Source organism: Scylla paramamosain, unplaced genomic scaffold (assembly GCF_035594125.1).
Source record: "Scylla paramamosain isolate STU-SP2022 unplaced genomic scaffold, ASM3559412v1 Contig31, whole genome shotgun sequence".
Lineage (NCBI taxonomy): Eukaryota > Metazoa > Arthropoda > Malacostraca > Decapoda > Portunidae > Scylla > Scylla paramamosain.
In genome coordinates this window covers 99,700-125,000 of record NW_026973696.1, presented here as the reverse complement: position 1 = coordinate 125,000, position 25,301 = coordinate 99,700, and the positions used below count along the sequence as shown (strand labels likewise).

At 49.0% G+C, this 25,301-nt stretch overlaps 3 protein-coding genes across 5 annotated transcripts in view; 1 reads left to right on the top strand and 2 right to left on the bottom strand.

The window, feature by feature from the left end:
• LOC135097764 (cleavage stimulation factor subunit 2-like) overlaps nt 1-2,633 on the bottom strand; it is a 7,565-nt gene extending 4,932 nt beyond the window's left edge. Inside the window, 4 exon segments of the mRNA XM_063999790.1 lie at nt 1-218; nt 598-767; nt 1,543-1,621; nt 2,473-2,633. Coding sequence (XP_063855860.1) covers nt 1-218; nt 598-767; nt 1,543-1,621; nt 2,473-2,521 — 516 coding nt within the window. The 5' untranslated portion in view covers nt 2,522-2,633.
• A 542-nt stretch (nt 2,634-3,175) lies between these two features.
• LOC135097749 (serine/threonine-protein kinase Nek8-like) lies at nt 3,176-8,828 on the top strand. 3 transcript variants are annotated; one of them, XM_063999768.1, is made up of 8 exons: nt 3,176-3,294; nt 3,461-3,533; nt 4,448-4,538; nt 5,376-5,549; nt 6,223-6,380; nt 6,669-6,819; nt 7,738-7,949; nt 8,161-8,828. In XM_063999768.1, exons 2-8 carry the CDS (start codon nt 3,487-3,489, stop codon nt 8,240-8,242), a joined length of 915 nt encoding a protein of 304 aa, XP_063855838.1. In that variant the 5' UTR covers nt 3,176-3,294; nt 3,461-3,486; the 3' UTR covers nt 8,243-8,828. The 3 variants fall into 3 exon arrangements, with proteins under 3 accessions (XP_063855838.1, XP_063855839.1, XP_063855840.1); XM_063999769.1 differs by having other exon boundaries at nt 3,180-3,235; XM_063999770.1 differs by lacking the exon at nt 4,448-4,538 and having other exon boundaries at nt 3,233-3,294.
• Nucleotides 8,829-9,027: 199 nt separating this feature from the next.
• The window catches only part of LOC135097763 (trinucleotide repeat-containing gene 6A protein-like), a 46,527-nt gene continuing 30,253 nt past the window's right edge, over nt 9,028-25,301 (bottom strand). The window contains 7 exon segments of the mRNA XM_063999789.1: nt 9,028-19,165; nt 20,776-20,895; nt 21,872-22,238; nt 22,770-22,996; nt 24,292-24,490; nt 24,659-24,810; nt 24,995-25,198. Of these exon segments, the coding sequence (XP_063855859.1) occupies nt 18,782-19,165; nt 20,776-20,895; nt 21,872-22,238; nt 22,770-22,996; nt 24,292-24,490; nt 24,659-24,810; nt 24,995-25,198 (1,653 nt within the window). The 3' untranslated portion in view covers nt 9,028-18,781.

The following is a 25,301-nucleotide window of genomic DNA, read 5'->3' as shown; positions in this document are numbered from 1 at the left end:
CTGGGCCTGCAGGAGAGCATAAGCCAGCTGCGGATTATTCATTAACATGGTTCTCGCCTCCTGCGGGTTGTTACGAACACAGAGCTTCATTTGCCTCATCAGCTCGTACATCTGCTCAGGCGGGAGGGAAGCCACAGCGTTACTAATGGCCTCTGGTGCCTTGTTTGGCTCCACCTCTGCTCCATAAGGTGATTCCACAACTGGGCCCATCATTAAGCCTGCGGTAGTTAGGTTAGGTTAGAATAGAAGGGTGTGTGTGTGTGTTTGTGTGTGTTTTTTTGTGTTTGTGTGTGTGTGTGTGTTTGTTATCTCCTCCTCCTCCTTCTTCTTCTCTTATTTCCTTCCTCCTCCTCCTCCTTCTCCTCTTATTTCCTTCCTCCTCGTCCTCCTTCTCTCCTTTTCTTCCTTCTCCTCTCCTCCTCTCTCTTCTTCTTTATCCTCTCCTCTCCTTTCCCTCCTCCTCCTCCTCCAAATACTCCTTCCTTCTCTTCTCTCCAAATCTTTCTTATAACACTCCTCCTCCTCTTCCTCTTCCTGTATCTTCCTCCCTACCACCTCCTCCTCCTCTTCCTCCTCCTCCTCCTCCTCTTGACTTACTCTGCATCTCCATCCTTGACTTTTCAGTGCAGGCGTTGTCCACTCGTAAAGGTCGACCTCCAATTTCATACCCATTCAAATTCCTCATCGCTGACAAGGCTGTCTCCTGATCCTTGTACTCACAGAAACCATAGCCTTTTGGTTTTCCACTCTCTCTGTCGTACATGAGTCTGGAAGAGAGAGGGAGAGTGTCTCAGGGCCTGTGTGTGTGTGTGTGTCTGTGTGTGTGGGTGTGTGTGTGTGTGTGTGTGTGTTTTTGGGAGGGTCTGGTTGTGTAGGTGGTGGAATACAAAGGAATACAAAGGAAAGCCAAACAGCAACAGACCTTTTGTTCCTTGCAAGGCTGTTTGGTAACTACTTCTAACTAGCTACAGTGAAGAGAGACAGGACAGCACAGCAGAAGGCTCCTCCCCACCCACCACTCCCTCCACCCAGCACTGGCATGGAAATAGTTGTGACAAGTACCATGCACTATGGAAAAACTGACATGGAAATTTTCATAGGAAAGGATGAAAGGAAGTTCTACTATTCAGCCTACGGTGAACTCTATAGGCCTATCTCAAAGTTAATACAAGTTATATTAAAACTGGTGTAGAATAAGAGTTTATTAGTGAATTTAGTAATTATTGGGATAAGAAGAGAGCTTGTTGGGGATTTGCTTTTAAATATTTGTCTATTTTATTTTTGAATGATTCAATAGTATTGCTGTTTACAATTTCTGCAGGAAGTTTATTCCATATATTTACTATACGATTAAAGAAAAAATGTTTTGCCTCGTGGGATTTAAAACGTTTGGGTATAATCTTGAATCCATTATTTGTTGTTGGGTTAGAATGATCAATGGTAAAATATTGATGTGCAATGAGTGAGGAGGAGGAGGAGGAGGAGGAGGAGGAGGAGGAGGAGGAGGAGGAGGAGGAGGAGGAGGAAGGGGGGGGTACTCACTTGAAGGACAGCACAGGCCCCACTTGGCTGAATATATCTCGTAATTTCTCTTCTGTTGCTTCATAAGGGATGTTGCCCACTGGAGAGAGAGAGAGAGAGAGAGAGAGAGAGAGAGAGAGAGAGAGAGAGAGAGAGAGAGAGAGAGAGAGAGAGAGAGAATTAGAATATTATCTCATTAGACATGTTTTTTAATCTAAACTTTGAGAATTACCTTTAAAAATTACCTTTAATAATTATATACAAATCTGGTTGAGTTACCTTTGAGAATTACCTTTAAATTACCTTTAGAAATTACAAAGGTTTTAGTTACATGTGAATTACCTGTCCTGTATGTAATTCTTTCTAATTACAACAAATCTTATTGTAATCCCTTTTAAGAGTAATTCTCTAAATATATAAACACAAAAAAAATATAAAACTAGGTTAAAATATTAATTAAACAAAAAATATTAAACGAAAGACAGACAGACAGACAGACACGAGCATTAATAGACAGACAGACAGACACGAACATTAATAGACAGACACACACACACGAGCATTAATAGACAGACACACACACACGAACATTAATAGACAGACACACACACACGAACATTAATAGACAGACACACACACACGAACATTAATAGACAGACACACACACACGAGCATTAATAGACAGACACACACACACGAGCATTAATAGACAGACACACACACACGAACATTAATAGACAGACACACACACACACACACGTACACAAACACAAACAAACAAATAATTAAAAGCCACACAAACAACAAACCAAACACATCAACAAACTTAAACGTAAACAAATCGAGATATCCTAAACATACCATGCCTTTCATAAACTCGCCGATGTAAACAGTCCCTTATTTCCCCTCATATCTACCTTATTTCTCTCCCCCGCACCTTCCCCAACTCACCAAACACGGAGCGCAGGGACTTCTCCACCACAGCACTCGTCTCGCTCATCTTTGCGGCTCAGGAAGGCGGAAAAAGTTGAAAAAATGATAAAAATTTGCTGTGAACACCGTCCTCCAAAGCTGAAGGCAAGCCGCGAGGAGGTGACCACTTCGGAACTTTCGCTTTCGGCTTTTATGAAAGATATTTTGGTGTTATTTGTATTTTTAAGGAAAGATTTTTGATGTAGTAAATTTTATGATTATTTTTATATTGTTTTAGTAATATTTTTGGATAATATAAGTGTCCGAGGTTTATCAATATCTCGGCTCCAACTTATTTAAATTATCATCAAATACTCTATAATGATGGTAATAATGAAATAATTTAGGCTATCCATGCGGGGTGATCTTGATTAATTCTATCATATTCTGAAACGCATCTGGCCTTAACTCGATTATTTTTAGAAGTTACGTTTCAAAGGGAAATGGGGCCATCTTGAAGGTAACAGCGTAGAAGCATCTTAAGAGGGAGGCTTAGGTCTTGGTCTGGGTTCTGACGCAGCTGTGTTGTCATGACAGCCACGAAGCTAAACTATTTATGCCAGTAAACAGTAACAAATAAATAAATAAATAATGATATATGATAATAATAATAATGGGGAAAGTGAGGAAGTGAGTATATATCCTATCTACTGAAATTTTCTGCACTTTTCTCCGGATTTTTTGTCAACACAATATGGCACCATTGAAAACAGGCCACAAGAAGAAGAAGATCACCTGAAACGTAAACATTCGGTTAATTTTTTTGTATTTTTCCATATTCCCTTGTGTCACGTGACCAGAGTGAGTATTTAACGCATTAGACTGTTAGTTTAGGATGAGATGCAGTAGTGTGTGGTGAATACTTAGCGTGGCGGATGCTGAGAGGAGAGGGGGAGGGGAGATAAGAGGAGGAGAAGGGGAGGTGACGTGTGTGTGTGTAATAATATGAGAAATTCTGTGTTTGCAGGTGTGGGCGCCGTCCTTCCCTACGCTATGGAGAATTACAAACTCGTGCAAGCTATAGGCAGAGGAGCATACGGGTAACCCCCCCCCCCTCTCTCTCTCTCTCTCTCTCTCTCTCTCTCTCTCTCTCTCTCTCTCTCTCTCTCTCGTACCTTTTTAATGCAAGATGGTGACAGATATTAATTTAAAGTTTGTATCGTGTTAGACAGGCGTAGGGGGCGTGGCGGTGGAGGGGCGTGGCAGGAGGGCGTGGCTAGGTGGTGGGCGTGGTCTTAAGCCAAACTCACCAAATATGGGAAACTTTAAAATTCTAAGGACAAAAAAAAAAAAAACGCAAAATTATTGTCAAGAGAAGAGATATCCGGCCGTACCCCCCCTCTTATCCCCCCTACCCCCCTCTCATCCCCTCTACCCCCCATAATTCCCCCCCACCCCCCCCACACCTATCCTGGACCCGTGGAGTAACTAATCTTGCTGTTTAAGTGATGCCCCCCCCCCCTGCACCCTTCCATCCTAACCCCCCCTCCCCCCCCGCTGTTTAAACTGGGAGAAATGACAGTTTTAACATATCCTATCAATTTGTTCTCTCTCCTGAAGCATGGGGGGGCGTGCACGGGGGGGAGAGGGGAGCTGGGGAGGGGGTAGGTGTCAGTAGAGGGGGGGGGAGGGAAATTAAGGTAAATTGATGAAGCAAAGTATTAGAAAAGACGCCATATTGTTAAAAATACATTTAGCTTAATTTAACGTAACATGTCCCCTCCTCCTCCTCCTCCTCCTCCTCCTCCTCCTCCTCCTCCATAACCCAAACCAGCCCTACCTAACCTGGATCCCCTACCCCCTTGCCCCCCCACCACCCCTCACACCTTAAACAATTCTAACCTAACTGTGACACTAATAGACAGATCATTACTCTCACCCTTATCTGTGTGTGTGTGTGTGTGTGTGTGTGTGTGTGTGTGTGTGTGTGTGTGTGTGTGTGTGTGTGTTCCAGCAATGTGTACTTGTATTGGCGCCTGGAAGACAACCGGCCGGTCGTTATAAAGAAACTGCCCATGGAATCTATCAGCGAAGAGGAATGTGAGGTGAGAGAGAGAGAGAGAGAGAGAGAGAGAGAGAGAGAGAGAGAGAGAGAGAGAGAGAGAGAGAGACATATTGTATTTGTTCTGTAAATTACTTAAGTTTATTTATTGATTAATTAATTACACACACAGAGAGAGAGAGAGAGAGAGAGAGAGCACAAATAAAAATAATACTTTTTACCTCTTCCTCCTCTTCCTCTTCTTCTTCTTCTTCTTCTTCTTCTTCTTCTTCTTCTTCTTCTTCTTATCTCTTGTTTTTCTTCCTCTTCCTCCTCCTCTTCCTCTTCTTTTTTCTTGTCTTCTTCCTTCTGCTCCTCCTCCTCTTCTTCTTTTTTCTTGTCTTCTTCTTCTTCTTCTTCTTCTTCTTCTTCTTCTTGTTCTTGTTCTTCTTCTTGTTCTTCTTGTTCTTCTTTTTCTTCTTTTTACCTCCCCTTGCTTTTCTTCCTCTTCCTCCTACTCTTCCTCTTCTTTTTCTTGTCTTCCTCCTCCTCCTCCTCCTCCTCCTCTTCTTCTTTATCTTATACTAATCTTATTCTTCTATTATGTCCCTCCTCCTCCTCCTCCTCCTCCTCTTCTTCTTCTTCTTCTTCCTCTTCCTCATTACATCCTCCTAGCCTGTTAGCAATGGGTGGATGGGTGAGTGGGCGGGGAGCAGCCTTGTTCATCACTATCTTGACCCCACACTGACACCACATACTACTTAGCCGAACCACACTAGCAAAAAAAAACTAAATAAATAAATAAATAAACAAAAAAAAATTATATACTGTATTTAAATTTCCTTTGTATTCATTTGTGTTCCTCCTCCTCATCCTCCTCCTCTTCTTCTTGTACTTACAGCTGACTAAGAATGAAGTGCGGGTGTTGTCAATGCTGCAACACCCGAATATAATTGAATATTTTGATAATTACCTTGAAAACAATACCATGATGATTGTGATGGAATATGCTCCTGGGGGGAACCTGTACGACTACCTGAGGTCCAGGGGCGAGGGAAACCTTCTGCAGGAGGAGGTGAGGTGGCCGCAGGGGTGAGAAAATGAGGCTGCGTGTTCATACTGAGGTTTTCAAGGGTCTTTTTCACGGTTCTAATAGTTTGACAGGCTGCAGTGGACGTTCTTGGGGTCTTCAAGGCTCCAGTGATAGTTTGACAGGCTGCAGTGGATGTTGTTGGGGTTTTCAAGGGTGTTTTTCATGGTTCTAATAGTTTAACAGGCTGCAGTGGACGTTCTTGGGGTTTTCAAGGGTGTTTTTCATGGTTCTAATAGTTTGACAGGCTGCAGTGGAAGTTGTTGGGGTTTTCAAGGGTGTTTTTCATGGTTCTAATAGTTTAACAGGCTGCAGTGGAAGTTGTTGGGGTTTTCAAGGGTGTTTTTCATGGTTCTAATAGTTTAACAGGCTGCAGTGGAAGTTGTTGGGGTTTTCAAGGGTGTTTTTCATGGTTCTAATAGTTTAACAGGCTGCAGTGGACAATGTTGGGGTTTTCAAGGGTGTTTTTCATGGTTCTAATAGTTTAACAGGCTGCAGTGGAAGTTGTTGGGATTTTCAAGGGTGTTTTTCATGGTTCTAATAGTTTGACAGGCTGCAGTGGAAGTTATTGGAGTTTTCAAAGCTCTAGTGATAGTTTAACAGGCTGCAGTGGAAGATATAGGGACTTTCAAGTAATCCTGTGTTCTTCTGTGAACAGGACGTGCTGCACCTGTTCTGCCAGCTGGTCCTCGGCATGCAGCACATCCACAACAGCAACATCCTTCATCGTGACATCAAATCCAACAACATTCTCTTGGATCGTTCGCATCGCATCGTTAAAATTGGCGATTTTGGAATTTCAAAGATTTTAAGCAGGTATGTGTGTGTGTGTGTGTGTGTGTGTGTGTGTGTGTGTGTGTGTTACTGTTGTTGTTAGTCTTTCTCTATCTCTCTCTCCAATCCTTCTTTTCTTAAGTTCGCTTCTTGTGTGTGTTTCGTCTTGTTTTATCTCTCTCCCTCTCTTTCTCTTTTTCATTCTGTCTGTCTACCTTTTATCTATCTGTCTGTTCCCCTATTTGTCTCTATTTCTTCCTTTCTATCTATCCATCACTAATATATCTTTCAATCAGCTTATCTCCCTCTCTCTCTCTCTCTCTCTCCCAGCAAGAGTAAAGCACTCTCAGTGGTTGGTACACCTTGCTACCTGTCACCAGAGCTGTGTCAGGAGAGGCCCTACAATCAGAAGAGTGATGTGTGGGCGCTGGGCTGTGTCTTGTACGAGATGCTGACTCTACGCAGGGCTTTTGAGGCGGAGGTGAGCTGTCTGAGGAGGTGGTAAGGCTGTGGTAAGGCTGTGGTAGGCTGTGGTGGGCTGTGGTGGTAGGTGTGCTTGCTGTGGTTGTGGAAATCTTTATAGTTTTCACGCCAGCTTGTTGAAAAGTGTGGTGTCGTTAAATTTTTCCTTGTAAACTCCAGTGACTTTGCTTGAATCGTGGAGGTCCCTTTGTAAACTGTAATAGCTTCCACTGTAGCCTGTTAAACTGTCACTGGAATCATGAAAAACACCCTTGAAAGCCCCAACAACTTCCACTGCAGCCTGTTAAACTATTAGAACCATGAAAAACACCCTTGAAAACCCTAACAACTTCCACTGCAGCCTGTTAAACTATTAGAACCATGAAAAACACCCTTGAAAGCCCCAGTAACTTCCACTGCAGCCTGTTAAACTATTAGAACCATGAAAAACACCCTTGAAAACCCTAACAACTTCCACTGCAGCCTGTTAAACTATTAGAACCATGAAAAACACCCTTGAAAACCCCAACAACTTCCACTGCAGCCTGTTAAACTATTAGAACCATGAAAAACACCCTTGAAAACCCCAACAACTTCCACTGCAACCTGTTAAACTATTAGAACCATGAAAAACACCCTTGAAAACCCCAACAACTTCCACTGCAGCCTGTTAAACTATTAGAACCATGAAAAACACCCTTGAAAGCCCCAGTAACTTCCACTGCAGCCTGTTAAACTATTAGAACCATGAAAAACACCCTTGAAAACCCCAACAACTTCCACTGCAGCCTGTTAAACTATCACTGGAACCACTAAAACAACACTGAAAACCCACAGGAACATCACCATTAAACATCAACACACCCACATAACTGACTCACTGAAAAAAGCCCACATTGTCGCCAACCATTTGACGTCACCCTCGTCTCACCCACAGACCTTACCAGCACTTATAATGAAGATAATGAGAGGGATCTTTGCACCTATCCACCCCCACTACAGCCAAGAAATGAGGAACTTTCTCCACCTGCTTCTCCACGTTGATGCGGCCCAGAGACCAAGCATAGCACAAGTTTTAGCACAGCCTCTCGTGTTCTCGTCGCTCTTGAGGCTACACGCAGATTTAGGCATGATTCACTGTGCTTCTAGGTCTGTGTGTGTGTGTGTGTGTATGTGTGTGGGTGTGGGGTGGGGTACCTGAGATATTAATCCACCTTTCTGTACCTAAGTCAATACTTGTCTTTAAAATCCACCAATTTGAAATCACCACAAACAGTATTGATTTCTGATTGGCTCCTCTTCTTCTCCCAGTGTTCTTGGTTCTAATGCTGGCTTCCTTCTCCTTCTCCTCCTCCTCCAGGCCGCTGCGGTTGTCCTCTGTGGGATCCGAGCGTCTCAGGTCTCCCAAATTACCAGTGAAAGGACAAGTCAAGGAGAGATGAGATGGGAGGAAAAGCTTTTGTCTCTCTCTCTTTCATTTTATCAGTCTATCTCTCTATCTTAAAATATCATTCAATTAGTTTCTCTCTCTCTCTCTCTCTCTCATTTTATCTATCTATCTTAAAATATCATTCAATTAGTTTCTCTCTCTCTCTCATTTTATCTATCTTAAAATATCATTCAATTAGTTTATCTCTCTCATTTTATCAGTCTATCGCTCTATCTTAAAATATCTTTCAATTAGTTTCTCTCTCTCTCTCTCCTGCCATGAAAACTCTTAAAATCGCCAATAATTTCCACTACAGCCTGTTAAACTATCAGTGGAATAATGAACACGCCCTTCAAAACTCCAGTAACTTCCACTTGAGTCATGAAAACTCCCTGGTAAACTTCAAGTAACTTTCTGTGGAGTCTGTTGAAGTCATTGCTGGAGTCGTGGAAACACCCTTGAAAACTCCAGTAACTTCCAGTGCAGCCAATCTTTTGTTGTTACTACTTGTGTGTGCCAAAGAGCGCCAGAATGTGCCTTAAGGAAAGCTTTATTGTGTACTGTGTTGTGTTGTGGTGGAGTAAATTTTGTAACCTTTATTGTGTGTTTCTTTTTCTGCCTCTCCCTCCCTCCCTCTCTCTCTCTCTCTGCCTTACGTGGACACACACTGAGAGGCAGCAAGTCTGGTGGTGTGGGGTGGCCGCCATGCCTCACTGTGGGGTGATGGTGGTGGTGGTGGTGGTGGGGGGAGGCCCAGCTGGCCCAGGGGGGCTGGGGTGCAGGGTAATGAAAGAGCTGTAAGGTGTAAACACTGAGACCAAATTTATTTATGCATATTGGAACATCCAGTACAAGAAAGCCTGTATAAATAATTATATTAAAAGCATTGCTGACCTGTCCCAGCACACTGACCAGCTAGGATATGCTTCAAGTGGCATGGTTGACAGAGGGGCCGCGGGCGGGGGCGCCCCACGGGTGTTCCCGCCCTGACTAGCTCGTGGGAATGTGCAGCGGTAGGTAGGGAGGACAGGCCAGCCGTGCCCGGCCGCCGGCCCCCCCCGGCCCCGCCCCACGGCCGGGGCGGGGCGGGGCGGGCCGGGGCGGCCGCTGGCGTGGCGGAGTGAGCACGGTAGAACCTGGCGGCCGCCTGCTGACACGGCAACACAACACCAACAGTGACACCTGGGGCCCCGGTGCCCCCAGCGGCGGCGGGGCGGCGCGAGGCGGCCCCGCCGGGAAATGCAACGCTGGAGGACGACAGCTTCACCTTATTGCTCCCGGCTTCATTGCTACGGTGGTGGCGGCGTGGCGGGGCGGCCCCGAGGAGGAGGGACAGCGGGGGAGGGAGGGGGGACGGGGACAGGACGGGACAGGGGGCGAGGGGCAGCAGCTGCAGCGTGTCATGTCACAGGAGGTGGTGGTGGTGGTGGTGGTGGGGCCCCGGCCAGCTGGTGGAGGCTGAGGCTTGCATACGGGCAGGGCCGGGGCCGCTGAACACACGAGAGAGGCACACGGGGAGCACCGACATGGCTCCAGCTGCTGCGGCGGGGCGGGGAGGGGCGGAGCGGGACAGGGGGAGGGGGCGTGGAGCCTCCTGGGGGGTGAGGGCCCCTCCCTGGCGCTGGGGGCAACCAGGGCGGCGCGGCACCTCAGGACTAGAGAAGCTCACTGGACTGGGAGGCGACCACACCCCTCACGCCTGGCAGCGGGGCGGGGAGCGGGGAGCGGGGCTGGGGATGGCTGGAGGGGGAGAAGGGACACGGGGCGGGGTGGACGGGGGAGATGGGAAGGGGGGGGCAGTAAGGAGCAGACAGGACACAGTGACAGTTGGCAAGTGGACCGGGATGGGAGACACGAAAGACTTAGAGAAAATAAGACAAAAGAATCGTAAAAAAAAAAATAAATAAAAAGCAGAAAATGAATGAGGGAAAAAGAAGAGCTAAAAAAAAAGAAAGAAATAAAGACTGAAAGAAAACACAAACATAACAGATAAAAAAGGTAATAATAATAAATAAATGAAAAAAAATAACATTGAAGAGATAGCAAAAATTATATACGAAAAAATTAATGATAGAGAAGATGAAAAAAAAATAAAAAAACTTGAATTAACAGCCAAGAGATGAAGAAATTAGGAAGGAAGAGGAGAAGAGAGAAGGATGAATAACAGACGAGGGAAGGAATGAAGCAAGGAAGGAAGGAAGGAGAGAATAGGCCAACATTAAATTAGGAAGGAAGGAAGAGAAGTTAAGAGACAGGGAGATAGAGAAATGAGAGACGAAAGAGGAAGAGAGAATGAAGTAGAAAGACGAAGAAAAACAGGAAGAGAAAATGAAAGGGAAAAATACAAGAGAATGATAAAATAGATGGAAGAGAGTGACAATAAAGGATAAAGACGAAGAAACAATAATAGAGAAAATTTGAAAGAAAACACAGAATAAAAGAGAATTAAAGCGAAATAGGAAGAAACTGATAAAGATGAAGGAGGGCGAAAGATTAAGAGATAGAGAAGGAATAGGATGAAGAGGAGGAGGAGGAGGAAAGATGAGAAAACGGAGAGATGGAGAAGGTGAAGGAGGGAGACACGAGAAAGATTGATGTTTTGATGGAGAAGAAGGAGGAGGAGGAGGAACTAACAGGTGAAAGGAGGAAAGATTAGCTGAAAGACAAGAAAGAGACGGAAAACTAAGATTCTGAAGAGGAGGAGGAGGAGGAGGAGGAGCAGGAGGTGGAGGAGGAGGAGGAGGAGGAATTCGAAAACGGGACTAACGGCCACAACCGCGCGACTCACAAGAGGATAGTGCAAGACCCTGAGCAGGCAACGAACAAAAAAAACCATCCCTTTATGATAGCGCTTAAACTTTTTTTTCTTTTTTTTTTTTGTATTTTTCGTAGAGGTTTTAATATCTGTAGTAGCAGTAGTAGTAGTAGTCATAGTGGTAGTAGTAGTAGTAGTAGTAGTAGTAGTAATGAGCCTTAGAAACTATAACGTTTTAGATGCCACCACTACAATTGATAGAGAGACCACTAGTATTAAGCTCTTACACGACTCGTAGAGAAGCCTTGCGCCGCACCTCGACACAGACAGACAGACAGACAGACAGACACGCGCACCGCACCTAACAGTAATGATCAGCAACCTTAATTACTTGACTTAACGCTTACTTAATTAATTACTTACTTGTTATACTTACTTACACTCACTAGGTTAAAACAACACCCTCTGAGGATATACTAAGTGGGTTTCCCTGTTGTAAAAGAGCGTAGACCAGACGTGAACACATTCTACAAGTATGAGCAAGTGGCCAATAAGTACCAGTGATTCAATCTCATATTACTTGAGGGTTCAAATACTGGCAGCAACAACAAGTGTGGCACGGCCCACCGTCCCCTCGCACATCTAAAAATATAGGTATAAAACACGTCACTCCCTCATCTAATACAAAACTCTGACTGTTACCGGTGCTGGTGTGATAATACCATTTAAGTTACATGGAAAGACTTGCCTCTGTCGGCTCGGGGCGGCCGCCACGGCAGGGGCCACGCGCGGCCCCTGCCCCGCTCCGGCCTGGGGCGGGACAGGGGGCGGGGCGGCGCTAATACACACAACAAATGCTTTGGTTCACCCTTGCCGCCGCCGACCCGCGCGGGGGGCGGGACAAGGTGTGCGATATGTCTTGATGGTAGTATCAGAGATACAACTATTATGCCCTCATCATCATCATCATCATCATCATCATCATCGTCATCACGTCTCGTCGGCGTGGTCGTGGCGGCGTCGCTGCGGCGGGGCGGGGCGGCGCGGCGCGGCGCGGCGCGGCGGACGCGGGCTGCAGCAGCGAGCACTGCGGTCGGTGACAGAGGAACACAGCCTAGATAGTTTTGTGTACTTTGCTACGAGAAGACATGACCAGAGGCGCTAAACTAAACAAACTTACACTCAAGCTAGACTTATATATGAGAAGTATTCGCTAGTGATCATATCCAGTTATTAGTATTATAGTATTATTATTATTATTATTATTATTATTATTATTATTATTATAAGATATTATTATTATTATCATTATTACTAGTTTAATTTGGCACCAGACCAAGAAGTCATAAACCTACGCATCAGTCGCTACACATGGCACCCTTGGCTTCCTTCAGGGATCTTTGGAATCTCGTGTTTGAAATGCATTTCTGTGCTGACGAGCTGCAACGGTTGTCTTTCGGGGCGGGGCGGGGCGGGGCGCCCCACCCCGCCCGGCGCGGGCTGGGCGGGGCCGCGAGGCAGGGCCCGGTGGCCGCCCCGCGCCGAGATAGTAGTAGTATTGTGTCTCGCGCTGGTGTGGGAGCTACTGCTACCATCATAGGAGTAGTGTTATTGTTATCATTATTATTATTAATAATATTATCATTATTATTATTATTATTACCACTTCATGGAATCGACTGCATTACATTTTAATCTATATAGCAATATTAAAAGAATATCTTGACTTGTACATAGTCAGGTACAAAAATCATAATACAAGTTTTATCACCCAAAAGCCTTACAACTGGAACTCCGACTATCTTTGGAATCAGGGACAATTTTACAACAGGAAAAACTTAGCATGTCGAGGGTGGGGGAGCGCCGCGCCCCCCCAACTCGCGACGGAGCAGCGGCGGCGGCGGCGGCGCGGCGTGTTAAGTACTGCTGCCCCCGCCAGGGCCGCCACGCGCCCCCAGCGGCCGGCAGCTTGCATCACGCGCACGCACGCACGCACGCACACACACACACACACACACACACACACACACACACACACACACACACACACACACACACACAGTTGACTTGCTCCCTGAGGCTGCCGTGTGTCTCTTGCTTTGTCCACCACTCACTAGGCTGCCACTCTCTCTCTCTCTCTCTCTCTCTCTCTCTCTCTCTCTCTCTCTCTCTCTCTCTCTCTCTCTCTCTCTCTCACACACACACACACACACACACACAGACACACACACAGTCAGCACCTTGCTGTTCACCACCGCGGCGGCCGTTGCTCCTTCACTGCACGCATATTTTTTTTTTTTTTTTTTTTTTACCATTTTGTCTTAACACTAGGTCACGAGAGCGACAGAGTCCACTTCTCCGACAGGGAAAAAAACAAAGAAGCGCCCGGTCCGGTAACGCCCCGCGGCCCCGCCAGGAGACGGGGCCGTGGGGCGGGGCGGGCGGGGCGCGTGTGTGGTGGTGGTGGTGGTGGTGGCGGACACACACACACAAGGCACATGATACGTTGCACTCGCTGTGGGGGGCTGCCGGTGCCCTATACGTCTTGACCAGAGGAGAGTTATCACACGGTTCGGGATTCACAACCATTCATCAGCGCAACACTACCTGGGCTCGGCACACACACACACTCGCTGGCTCCTGTGCCCGCCGTCACGCACCGCAAGTGTCGCTGTGTCGCGTGTGTCGCTGCTGCTTCATGTTTTTTGGCCCTTATTTATTCATTTTTGTGTTTTCTTTCCTTTTTTTTTTGCATTTTTTTAATGTTTATATATAGAATTTTACGTCACTAAATGCTCGCTTTGCTTGTCATTTGTCTAGATGCCAAGAGGGACTGTGTGTGTGTGTGTGTGTGTGTGTGTGTGTGTGTGTGTGTGTGTGTGTGTGTGTGTGTGTGTGTGTGTTTGAGTGTGTGTGTGTGTGTGTGTGTGTGTGTGTGTGTGTGTGTGTGTGTGTGTGTGTGTGTGTGTGTGTGTGAGGCTCCCAGGCAAGGAAGATGTGTGGCCAGGGGCCGGCAGGTGGGGTGGGGTGGGGGAGGTGCTGCTCACTGCCCCTTGTGTGGCCTGGGCCCTGTGTGGGAGGGGAGGGAGAGGGGCTGGTGGGTGGAGGGTGGTGGGTGAGGGGGGGCAGGTTGAGATCCTAAAGTATTGGTGTGAGGGGCACCTCCCCCTCCCCCCTGCCTGTGCCGCCCCGGCCTGCCCCGCCGCGCCACGTAACAGTAAGCTAAGTGTAGTATATGTATATATATCTCTAATATATATGTATATATTCTCTAGTTCTACTATATCTATATTACTCATCTCCACACGTCAAGTTGAGTAGAGCGGCGGCGGCGGCGGCCGCGGCGGGCCAGGCGCCGCCGCCGGGAGTCAGGGAACAGAGTAAAACATCACAGGCAAAACTAAAAGTATTGTATACACCCTAGGGCAGGGCGGGGCGGGGCGGGGCGGGGCACCAGTGGGCGCTGGTCCTCCGAGCGAGTGGTCCGGGTGACGCGTAGCACCGAACACTGCTTGTGCACACACGTGCACGCGTGCACACACACACGCACACACGGCAACTGCCCCGCGCGCGCCCCGCCCCGCGGTGCCGGCGGCGGCGGCGGGGCGGGGCGGGGCAGGCTGGGATGATGCAGGACGGTAGTGTTGGGGTGCCCCGGGGGGCGGGGCGCCCCGCTAAGAGGAATGAATAAGGCATTGCGCTTCTTCCTTACTACAGTCACCGCGGCGGCGGCGGCGGCGGGGTGACGCCTCGCCGCCGCCGCCGCCGCCGCACGATTGTCCACGGCGCGTCCTTGAGTCTTGACGAACGTACACGTGTGCATCAACTTTATGCATCGCAGTATTTTATGATCTTTGTATTTTGATAACATATTGCACTGACGTGAGAATGAGAGCGGGAGACGAGCGGGCGCTGCCGCTGCTGCCGCCGCCACCGCCGCCGCCGCCGCCATCACCGCGTCAGGCAGCCGGGCGTGCCCAGGCGTCCTGCACGGCGGAGGCGCGGGGCTGTGGCGGCGGCCCAGCGGTCCCGGCAGCTCCGGGGCGGCGGGGCAGCGGGGGACGAGGTCAGGGGGGGGCACGGCGGCTCTCAACAACCACACAAAAACAGCAGATCATTAAAATTATAATGGAATTGATAAACTAAAGCTGTAACACAGGCTGGCGGGGCCCGGCGCGCCGGCCGGCCGCCAGGTAAGTAGCGCCGCGCCGCCGCGAGCCGCGTCTCCCCCACTGAGGCGCCGCTGCTGCCGCCGCCGCCCATCCCCTGCGCCACGAAGGTTCCTGAGAAAACGGCGTAAGCTGACCCCGTGGTGCTGCGCTGCACCGCGAGCCTTAGACAACTACACAGTGCCGCGCCGACAGTCGCTTCCCGTGAAGGCAGAACATCATCACCCGGCCTGGATCACAACTGAGAGGAGTGCTGCGGCGCCGCGGCTCAGCAAATGCAAGGTGACTAAGCTGCCCCGCGCCCCGCGCCCCACCGGTGCGGCGGCGGCGCAGCGGGGCCCGGGACTGCAGTGGTGGCATCCAACGCTTGTACGGCGGCGACGGCGCGAAAGGAAAGGTTTGGTTGTTGTACACAGTAACACAGGGAGAGAAGGCAAGTATCTTAACTGGCTAAACAATGTTGGAAGAGTTATTCTTGGGTGCCGGGGAGGGGCCGCCGCCCCACGCCCGGAACGGGGCGAGGGGCGGGGCTGCTCAGCGCGGCACGCCGGGCCTGGGGCCAAGCTAACAAGCAAACGATGGGCGGGCAGGGCGGTGCCGCGGACTACGCTAACCAAGGTGGCGGCGGGGCGCCAGCGCGGGGTGCCATCACGGCACGCGCCGCCGCGTGGCGCCCTCAGGTGACACAGCTTGCTAATACTACATGACCCGGCCTGCACGACACTCACCACTACGCTACACACGCGCCGCCGCCCGGAGCAGCAGGGAGCCGCCGCGGCACGGCTGGAAGGGTGCCGCCTGCTGCCCGGGGAGGGGGAGGGGAGCCCAGTCTGGGGTGGAGGGGGGGAAGGGGGCTTAGCCTAAGTTTTTGGCAGACTGGCTTGATTATTCCTTGTATTTAGATCATTAGTCAGATAGCTACAATATTGATATGGCTCCGCGTCGTCGCACACTACGGGTCGAGATAATAATATCCAGACATATACGAGCTCTGTCACGATATATTGTCGGTAAAAATGATTTAAAACGTTAAATAATAATAATTAATAATAACTGATAAAGAAAATTGTGGTGGCACTTTGTTTATACTTTCCACAAAACTGTACACAATACTGAACGTGCGTCAGCGGGACTTCGCCCTCAAAAGAACAACAACAATCGTAGCCTTTTTTTTTTTTTTTTTTTTTGTGCTTTTCCTTTTCTTGTCGTCTCGTGGGTAAAAACAGTAAGTAAAGCTGAGCGATGCTGAGGAGGATCAATAGTAACACTGTAACATTACGAAAGAGTGGACCTCGCCTATCACTATATCTCACAATGACCATGATTATTGGCAGCACCATGACTTGTGGACCTGACACTGGTGCACTGCCCGCCCCGCCCCGTCCCGCCACGCCATGCAGGGCGGGGCGCGCCGGGCCCCGCGCCGCCCCGCCGGGCCCCCGCGGCCACGACTTTGATTGCATGTCCAAGAAAACTCAGATTTGGGCGGCAGCAGCTGCCTGGCGGGTCGCGGCGCGCGGCAGGGCGACGGGGCGGCGCGGGGCGGGGGAAGGGGCTGGTGCGGGGCGCGGCGGCCCCCACAACACACTTTGGACCACTTGGAGGCGTGACTGTCATATCACAACACGTCTAACTCACAAGAACACATGATTCTCACGGACGCCGGGGCCCGCCGCCGCCGCCGCCGTCGCCACTGCGTGCCGCGGGCGGGCGGGCTGGGGCAGAGCGGGGCAGGGCGGGGCGGGGCGCGGCGCTGCTCTCCGGGCCTGCAGGAGGGCGGGGAGGGAAGATGCCGCGAGTCTGCTTTAAGGCAATGGGCACGAGTGTGACTGAGGCGCCACTCCTGGAGCGGCCGCAGCGGAGGCAGCGGGGCCGTCCGCCCGTCCGCCCGGCATCGCAGACGCCGCGTGAACCTTTGGTGGTGCGGCGCTGTGATCTGGTGAGGCGGCGCGGGGCTGCGAGACCAACGGAGAGACAGACAGACAGACAGACAGACAGAACGACCATATGACGACAGACAGACAGACAGACAGGCAGATGGGGGGCGGGCGGGCGGGCGGGCGTGCGGGTGGGCGTGCGGGCGGGCGGACAGCGGGGGAGGGCTGCTAACTGGAGGGCTCGTGCGTGCGCCGCGGCGCGTGTGTTGCCGCGGGGACGAGCTGGACGACGTGAGACTGAGGAAGGCCGCTGCCCCGTGCACTGCCCGCACCGCGCCGCGCTGCGCCACGTCGCGCGCCCCGCCTCGCGCCGCGCCGCGCCGCTCCGCCCCGGGTCTTGTACAGAGTGAGCAGATCTAGAGTGCAGAGCCCCGGCGGCACCGCGCGTCCGTCAGGCGCCGAGGTACTCAAGCAAGCACACTTAAAAAGTACATCATAACAATAAGAATAATTCATCCTAATGATAAGAATAATAATAATGATAATGATAATAATAATAATAATAATTGTCCATATAGGAAATATCACACAGATAAGTGCTATCACTGCTCAACCAATCACCGCAAACATGTAGCTTTTTGTCATCACTACCAACCTCTCTCTCTCTCTCTCTCTCTCTCTCTCTCTCTCTCTCTCTCTCTCTAACCCTACAGCCTTACAGAATAGTCTCTCTTAACACTAATATAACTTAACTTGTTACCTTTTGGTAGATGTACATGATCAGAACACCCTAAGACAGCGGGATTGTTAATAATCTACTTTGTCGAGTACGCTTCGAACCATCATCATCATCATCAGGCCGCCGCCACGCCTCGGGGGGGGAGGGGGCGGGGTGGGGGGCGACGTGACGCCTACACACGCTCTCACGGTAAGAACAGACTTAGATATATTGGCATTTAAACATAGGACCAGTTTTTTGGGGGGCCGGGGGCAGGGGGGGGCGCTGTGTGGGGGCCGCCTCTACCCCCAGCCTCTGCTTGCACCTTCATTTCTACAATAAATGGTCAAAGTCTCTTCTTGTCAGTAATGAGTAACTTTGTATTTGAGTCACAGCACATGAACCGTTAAGCTCCTCCTGCACTGACTGCTGCCCCGCCCCGCCGCGCCCCAGGGCTCGGCGGGCCTGGGGCGGGGCGGGGGAGGGGGCGCGGCCTTTCCAAAACCTTTTTTTTTTTATGCATCATTTTTTTTTTATATATATATATTTTAAACCTCACTGCTAACTTTGTGTGTTTACCTTGCTTAATCATTTACATTTTTTAAACTCTCTCTCTCGCTCTCTCTCTCTCGCTCTCTCTCTCTCAAGGTAATCCTTTTGTTTACATTTTCATTCCTTGTTTTTTTATTGTTCTCACTGACTTGTTTGCGTGGCTGCGTGTACGTGTATGTGTGTGTGTGCGTGTGTGTGTGTCAGTGTACGTGTGTGTGTGAGTGCGTGCAAGCTGCTTCCCTGTGTACATGTGTGTGTGTGTGTGTGCTTGGAGCTACATCAGTCTTTTTAAGGCAGGTGTCATAATATGAGTTTTAATATACACACGGGGCAGCATGATGATGGGGGGGGAGGGAGTGGGCAGGTGAGTAGGCCTGGGGGGGTACTGGGTTGTGTGGGGGCTGGGGGGAGGCCACAAAGGACCTATGTGGATGCGGACGAGGTGGCTTACCCTGGAGTCTTCATGGCCAGCAGGAGGGTCTTAGATGGACTCTGAGGTTAGCAGTCCGTCAGGGAGGTATGGCTTGAGAGACGAGGGGGTAGTGCGATGTTGCTCTCCACCCTCACTGATGCTGCTGCCGCCCCACAGCGACGATCCAACGACCCCACTGTTCCCCCAGAGGTTTGAGGCGCTTCCGCTGTTCCCCCATGAGTCGACCTTTGATCCGGAGGAGGGCTGGGAGGTCGGGGTGGAGCCACGACCCGAAGCGCCCCAGCTGGAGGAGTTGTTTGGTGCTGGAGTGGGAGGGGCAGCCTGTCCCTGATGTGTTGGCTGACCCATTACCTGCTTTACATCACTGTCACTAGCAAACTCAGCAAGGATTGTAGTGTTGCTTAAAAGACAGTTGTTGAGGTTTCCCTGGGCCTGCAAAAGAAATGAAGGAGATTCTTAGGATGCGTTCTCAGTGTTTCAGGGTCCTGGGGGTGTTTCTAAAGGGTATAAGGAAAGCTATTAGGGTTTTCAAGACTCCTGTGATAGTTTAACAGGCTGCAGTGGATGTTATTGGGGTTTTCAAGGGTGTTTTTCATGGTTCTAATAGTTTAACAGGCTGCAGTGGAAGTTGTTGGGGTTTTCAAGGGTGTTTTTCATGGTTCTAATAGTTTAACAGGCTGCAGTGGAAGTTGTTGGGGTTTTCAAGGGTGTTTTTCATGGTTCTAATAGTTTAACAGGCTGCAGTGGATGTTGTTGGGGTTTTCAAGGGTGTTTTTCATGGTTCTAATAGTTTAACAGGCTGCAGTGGAAGTTGTTGGGGTTTTCAAGGGTGTTTTTCATGGTTCTAATAGTTTAACAGGCTGCAGTGGAAGTTGTTGGGGTTTTCAAGGGTGTTTTTCATGGTTCTAATAGTTTAACAGGCTGCAGTGGAAGTTACTGGTATTTTTTCAAGGAGTAATATTCACAATTCTGAAGACTTAAACAGTATCCGTGTATGCGTGTATGTGTGCGTGCCTGCATGTATGTGCGTAAGTGTGCATGCCCGACTCAGCCATGAGGGAGTTTGGTGACACAACACCCGTGGACCGAGGTGCTGGATGTGGAGGACGTCCACTTAAAATGACAAAATTACGTCGCCACCACCACAGAAGCCTTCCACCGCTACTTCCCAGCCAAGAGCATCACAACGCACCCGTCTGATGCCCCCTGGATGACGCCCCACATTAAAAGACTCATGCGTCAGCGGACTTGGGCGTTCCACTCCTGCCCGGTCCTATACAGGAAACTAAGAAACAGAGTGATCAGGGAGATTAAGACTGCAAAGGCAAGCTATTACCCAGACAAGATACACCACCTCAAGCTGACCAACAACAGACAGTGGTACGCTAAGATCAAAGTTTTGTGTGGCTTACAAAAGCACACTTCATCTCTTCCTTGCACCTCACACCTTCCTGCTAATCTCGCGGCTCAGAAGACGAACGATCACTTTGCTGCTATCTGTCAAACCTGTCCTCCCCTCCACACCACTCCGCTTCCTGCCTATCATGTACGCCTCCCCAGCGTGGTCCTCCTCCCTCACACACACTCAGCAGCTACAGCTAGAGAGTGTGCAGAAAAGGGCGTGCAGGGTCATCCTTGGCCCTGCATACACCACCTATGAAGAAGCCCTGACCACCCTGAGTCTGTCCAGACTATCCACCAGGCACCGAGAGGCTCTGGAGAAGTTTGGAAGGGGACTACTGCATCACCCACGTCTCAGAAACATGCTGCCGCCTGACGCGCCTCGCCCGGTCCGTGCCACCAGACACCACAACAAGATAACGCCCCTAAAGACGCCACGCACGGACCGGTACAGACTCAGTGCGATTCCCACCATGGTGCGAGCCATCAATCAATAGTCCCTTCTAGATTACACTTACCTTTAGGATTAATGTTAAGTATTTCCCTACCCCCTATGTACATTTTCACTTTGTTAACTGCCTAAATAATAAACTGTTTATTATTATTATTATTATTATTATTATTATTATTATTATTCTCACCTTGGCAGCCTCCTCTCGTGAACCGTAATTCACAAGTGCAAATCCATGGTTGAGAGACAGGTAGAAGTTCACCAGTGGGCCATGTTGCATGCACAGGGTCTTCAAAGTAGAACCATCAATCTGTGACAGCAGCAGCAGTGACAGGAACACCAGGAGGTACAGAGAAGGAAGAGACAGCAGTGGAGAGAAGGAGAGAGGAGGGATTGGGGGAGGGACACGAGTGAAGGGAAGAGAGGAGACAGAGATGGAGGGGAGGGACAGAAGAGAGGAAGGAGAGAGAGAAAGAGAGAAATGGAGGATGGGAAAAAAGAGAAAGAATTAAGGGAAGGAAGAAAGGGAGTAGGAAGAACAGGAGGAACAGGAAGAGCAGACAGGAGAGGACAGGAAGAGAGGGAGGAAAAAACAAACATTTTAATCGTCAACACAGGTAAACGGACATTATAAACACACATATATCACAATACAGATGGGTCACTGAATAGGGGGTGACCTGTAGCAGCACCTGTCTTATTTCAATTCTGTATCGTTAAAGGTTTATTGTCTATTAAGATTTCAAGACACTTATCCTCTCCTCGTCCTCCTCCTCCTTTCATAATCTCTCTCTCTCTTCTCTTCTCTATCAATACCTCTTCCTGTCCTCTTCCCCATTCCTGTATGTATGTGTGTGTGTGTGTGTGTGTGTGTGTGTGTGTGTGTTATCCTCTCCTTATCCTCTCCTCGTCCTCCTCCTCCTTTCATAATCTCTCTCTCTCTTCTCTTCTCTATCAATACCTCTTCCTGTCCTCTTCCCTATTCTTGTATGTGTGTGTGTGTGTGTGTGTGTGTGTGTGTTATCCTCTCCTTATCCTCTCCTCGTCCTCCTCCTCCTTTCATAATCTCTCTCTCTCTTCTCTTCTCCTCTATCAATACCTCTTCCTGTCCTCTTCCCCATTCCTGTGTGTGTGTGTGTGTGTGTGTGTGTGTGTGTGTGTGTTATCCTCTCCTCTTCCTCCTCCTCCCTTCTTCTCCCTTCCTAATCTTCTCCCTTCCTAATGTGTCCTTTCCTCGCCCACCAGCCAGTGTGTGTCCTGTCCCCCTATTCCATCGCGTGGATTACCTGTGGGGTTAGGTTCTTAAGGATGAGCCATGTGGAGGGGGGTTGGTTATTGGTCCAGGCCCCTGAAGGAGCCACGCCCGCTGCAGAATGTAAGGCACTGTTTTGGGGATTGCGGTGCTGATCCCCGGACCAGGAGGTGGAGCGGCTCAGGGCGGCCCCCCACCCGCCCCCTCCGCTACCGCTGCCTCCGCCACCGCCCACCACGCCACTCTTGGGCACGCTGCCGGCGATGAGGCCAGGTGGGGGTCCCCTCAGCTTGTTGCCCGGGGCGCCCCACAGCTCCGACGCCAGTGTGGTGGAGCCGTCGTGGCCACCCTCACTCCACCCCGATCCACTCTTGCTGCTGCTACCGCCCAGCTTGCTGTCCCTGCGGGGAGGGGGCCGTAAGCACACACACATGCACACACAGATAGATAGACAGACAGACAGACAGAAAGAATAGAAAGAAAGAAAGAAAGAAAGAAAGAAAGAAAGAAAGAAAGAAAGAAAGAAAGAAAGAAAGAAAGAAAAATAGATAGATAGATAGATAGATAGACAGACATGCAGACAAATGAAAACACACACACATATGCTTGGAAAAGTGACTTAATTTGATGAATATGCAAAATTCCTCTCTCTCTCTCTCTCTCTCTCTCTCTCTCTCTCTCTCACACATACACATCAAATAAATAAATAAATAAATAAACATCTAAAAGAACTCTCTCTCTCTCTCTCTCTCTCTCTCTCTCTCTCTCTCTCTCTCTCTCTCTCTCTCTCTCTCTCTCTGACACTCACACAGACAGCAGAGAATTACCATTAAAAAAAGTAATTCAGCTAGAAAAAAAATAAATAAATAAACAAATCACACAATACCATTTTTCACAGCCTGCGACACAATCCCTCACTCTCGGACACTCACACAGACAGCGGGGAGTTGGCAGTATGGTGTCCAGGGCCTGGGTTGAAGCTCCATGTATTAGAAGACAGGGAGAGAGACGGCAGGTGGCTGGTGATGTCGGAAACTGTGTTAGTGGTGGGAGTCTTGCTGATTGACGACAAGAGTTCCGAGTCCTTGATGTTGATGGACAAGGGCGACCGTGTGACAGAGCCAGGTGTTATGTTTGGATCATCTTCAATGTTCTTCATCTGCAGGAGAGACATGTGGGGTTACAGGGGGGGTTACAGTGGGGTTTACAGGGGGTTTACAGGGGGTTACAGGGGGTTACAGGGGCGTGGTCTAAAGGGGTCAGGGTTTGTGCAAGGGGGATTAGGCGAAGATCTGAGAGGTTTAAAGAGAGGTTTAAGGGTTCAGTGGCTGTTGAAAGGGGTTTATTTAATTTTCCTGCTATGTGCAAAGATCTGAGAGGTTTAAAGAGAGGTTTAAGGGTTCAGTGGCTGTTGAAAGGGGTTTATTTAATTTTCCTGCGATGTATTAAAACAAATATAGGTGATTAATGTGTTTGCTGCTTTTGGTGGGGTTCTGAAAGGTGGTGGGTGTTTTTTTAAGGTTCTACTGCATGTGTTTTGTGGTTCTGGTGAATTTTTGGGGTTTTCAAGGGTGTTTTTATGGTTCTAGTAGGAGTTTTGGGGTTTTCAAGGGTGTTTTTATGGTTCTAGTAGAAGGTTTTGGGGTTTTCAAGGGTGTTTTTATGGTTCTAGTGAAATTTTGGGATTTTCAAGGGTGTTTTTAAGGTTCTAGTAGAAGTTTTTGGGGTTTTCAAGGGTGTTTTTAAGGTTCTAGTGAAAGTTGTGGGGTTTTCAAGGGTGTTTTTAAGGTTCTAATAGAAGTTTTGGGATTTTCAAGGGTGTTTTTAAGGTTCTAGTAGGAGTTTTTGGGGTTTTCAAGGGTGCTTTTAAGGTTCTAATAGAAGTTTTGGGATTTTTAAGGGTGTTTTTAAGGTTCTAATAGAAGTTTTGGGATTTTCAAGGGTGTTTTTAAGGTTCTAATAGAAGTTTTGGGGTTTTCAAGGGTGTTTTAAGGTTCTAATAGAAGTTTTGGGATTTTCAAGGGTGTTTTTAAGGTTCTAATAGAAGTTTTGGGATTTTAAAGGGTGTTTTTAAGGTTCTAGTGAAAGTTGTGGGGTTCTCAAGGGTGTTTTTATGGTTCTAGTGAAAGTTGTGGGGTTCTCAAGGGTGTTTTTATGGTTCTAGTGAAAGTTGTGGGGTTCTCAAGGGTGTTTTTATGGTTCTAGTAGAAGTTTTTGGGTTTTCAAGGGTGTTTTTAAGGTTCTAATAGAAGTTTTGGGGTTTTCAAGGGTGTTTTTATGGTTCTAGTAGAAGTTTTGGGGTTTTCAAGGGTGTTTTTAAGGTTCTAATAAAAGTTTTGGGGTTTTCAAGGGTATTTTCATGATTCTAGTTGAAGCAAGGAGGAAAAAAATATATTAAACAAACAAATACTGCAAAGATAGAGAGAGAACCAACACACAAACACACATACGTACCAGCCAAGGTTTGCCAGGCTCGAATGGCTTAATATCAAGACCGTAGGAACCTGACACATTAGCCTGGGAGGAGGCGGCCCACTGAGAGGTGTCCATATTTGGCACACCCTTGTCCACCACGCCACTGGGGCTGTTGTCGCTGGCCACAGTGTTGTTCTCTGGCCAGCCGGACTCAGACGTGCGGTTCAGCGACCAAGTACTGTTGCAGAGAGAGAGAGAGAGAGAGAACTTTATATCTCAAATTATTAATCTATCTAGTTATGATCACATTTTCTCCATCACACACACCCACACATGTTTCTCTACACACCTCTTCCTGTCAACCATCACCCACCCATTTTTGTTGCCCATTCCCGCCCCATCGTACCTGCTGGAGCTTCCAAGGAGCGGTGTGAGGTTAGGAGATGGGTGTGACTGGGGCATGGTTGGCTTCCCAGGAGCTCCAGGGGCTCGGATAAACTCAGCATCATCTGTCTCAGGCGATGGGAGCTTCCAGTGCTGGTGGAGACGACTCCCGGTCTATTTGAGGGCCAGAAGTTAGGTTAGGCTAGATTAGGTTAGGTGTGTGCGTGAGTGTGTGTGTGTGTGTTGTGGTAAGATGTGTGAGAAGACATTTTTTCACACACACACAAACACACTTGCTTTAAACAACAAATATTGCAAGAACCGACAACACAGACGGCAAAACGCAAGCACCACGTACCCCAGTACTGACAACAGCAGCGGCGGCAGGGTTGTCGCTGACGGACAGTTGGTTAAAACTGCCGTACAACTGGTCTGGAAGACTCGGCTTGGTGAAAAAATCAGCCTGGGCGCCGGGAGGACCTGCTGAGATATGTGGGTGCAGCTGCTGGTGGTGCTGCTGCTGCTGCTTCACGTAGAGGGCCTGTTGTGCGGCTATCTGGTTCTGTGGGTGGGAGGGGGGTGAGGGTACTGGTGATGCAGTGGGTAGTGGTGTTCGGTTTAGTATTGTCATGTTTGTTTAGGTTTTTCAGCGCGCGTGTGTGTGT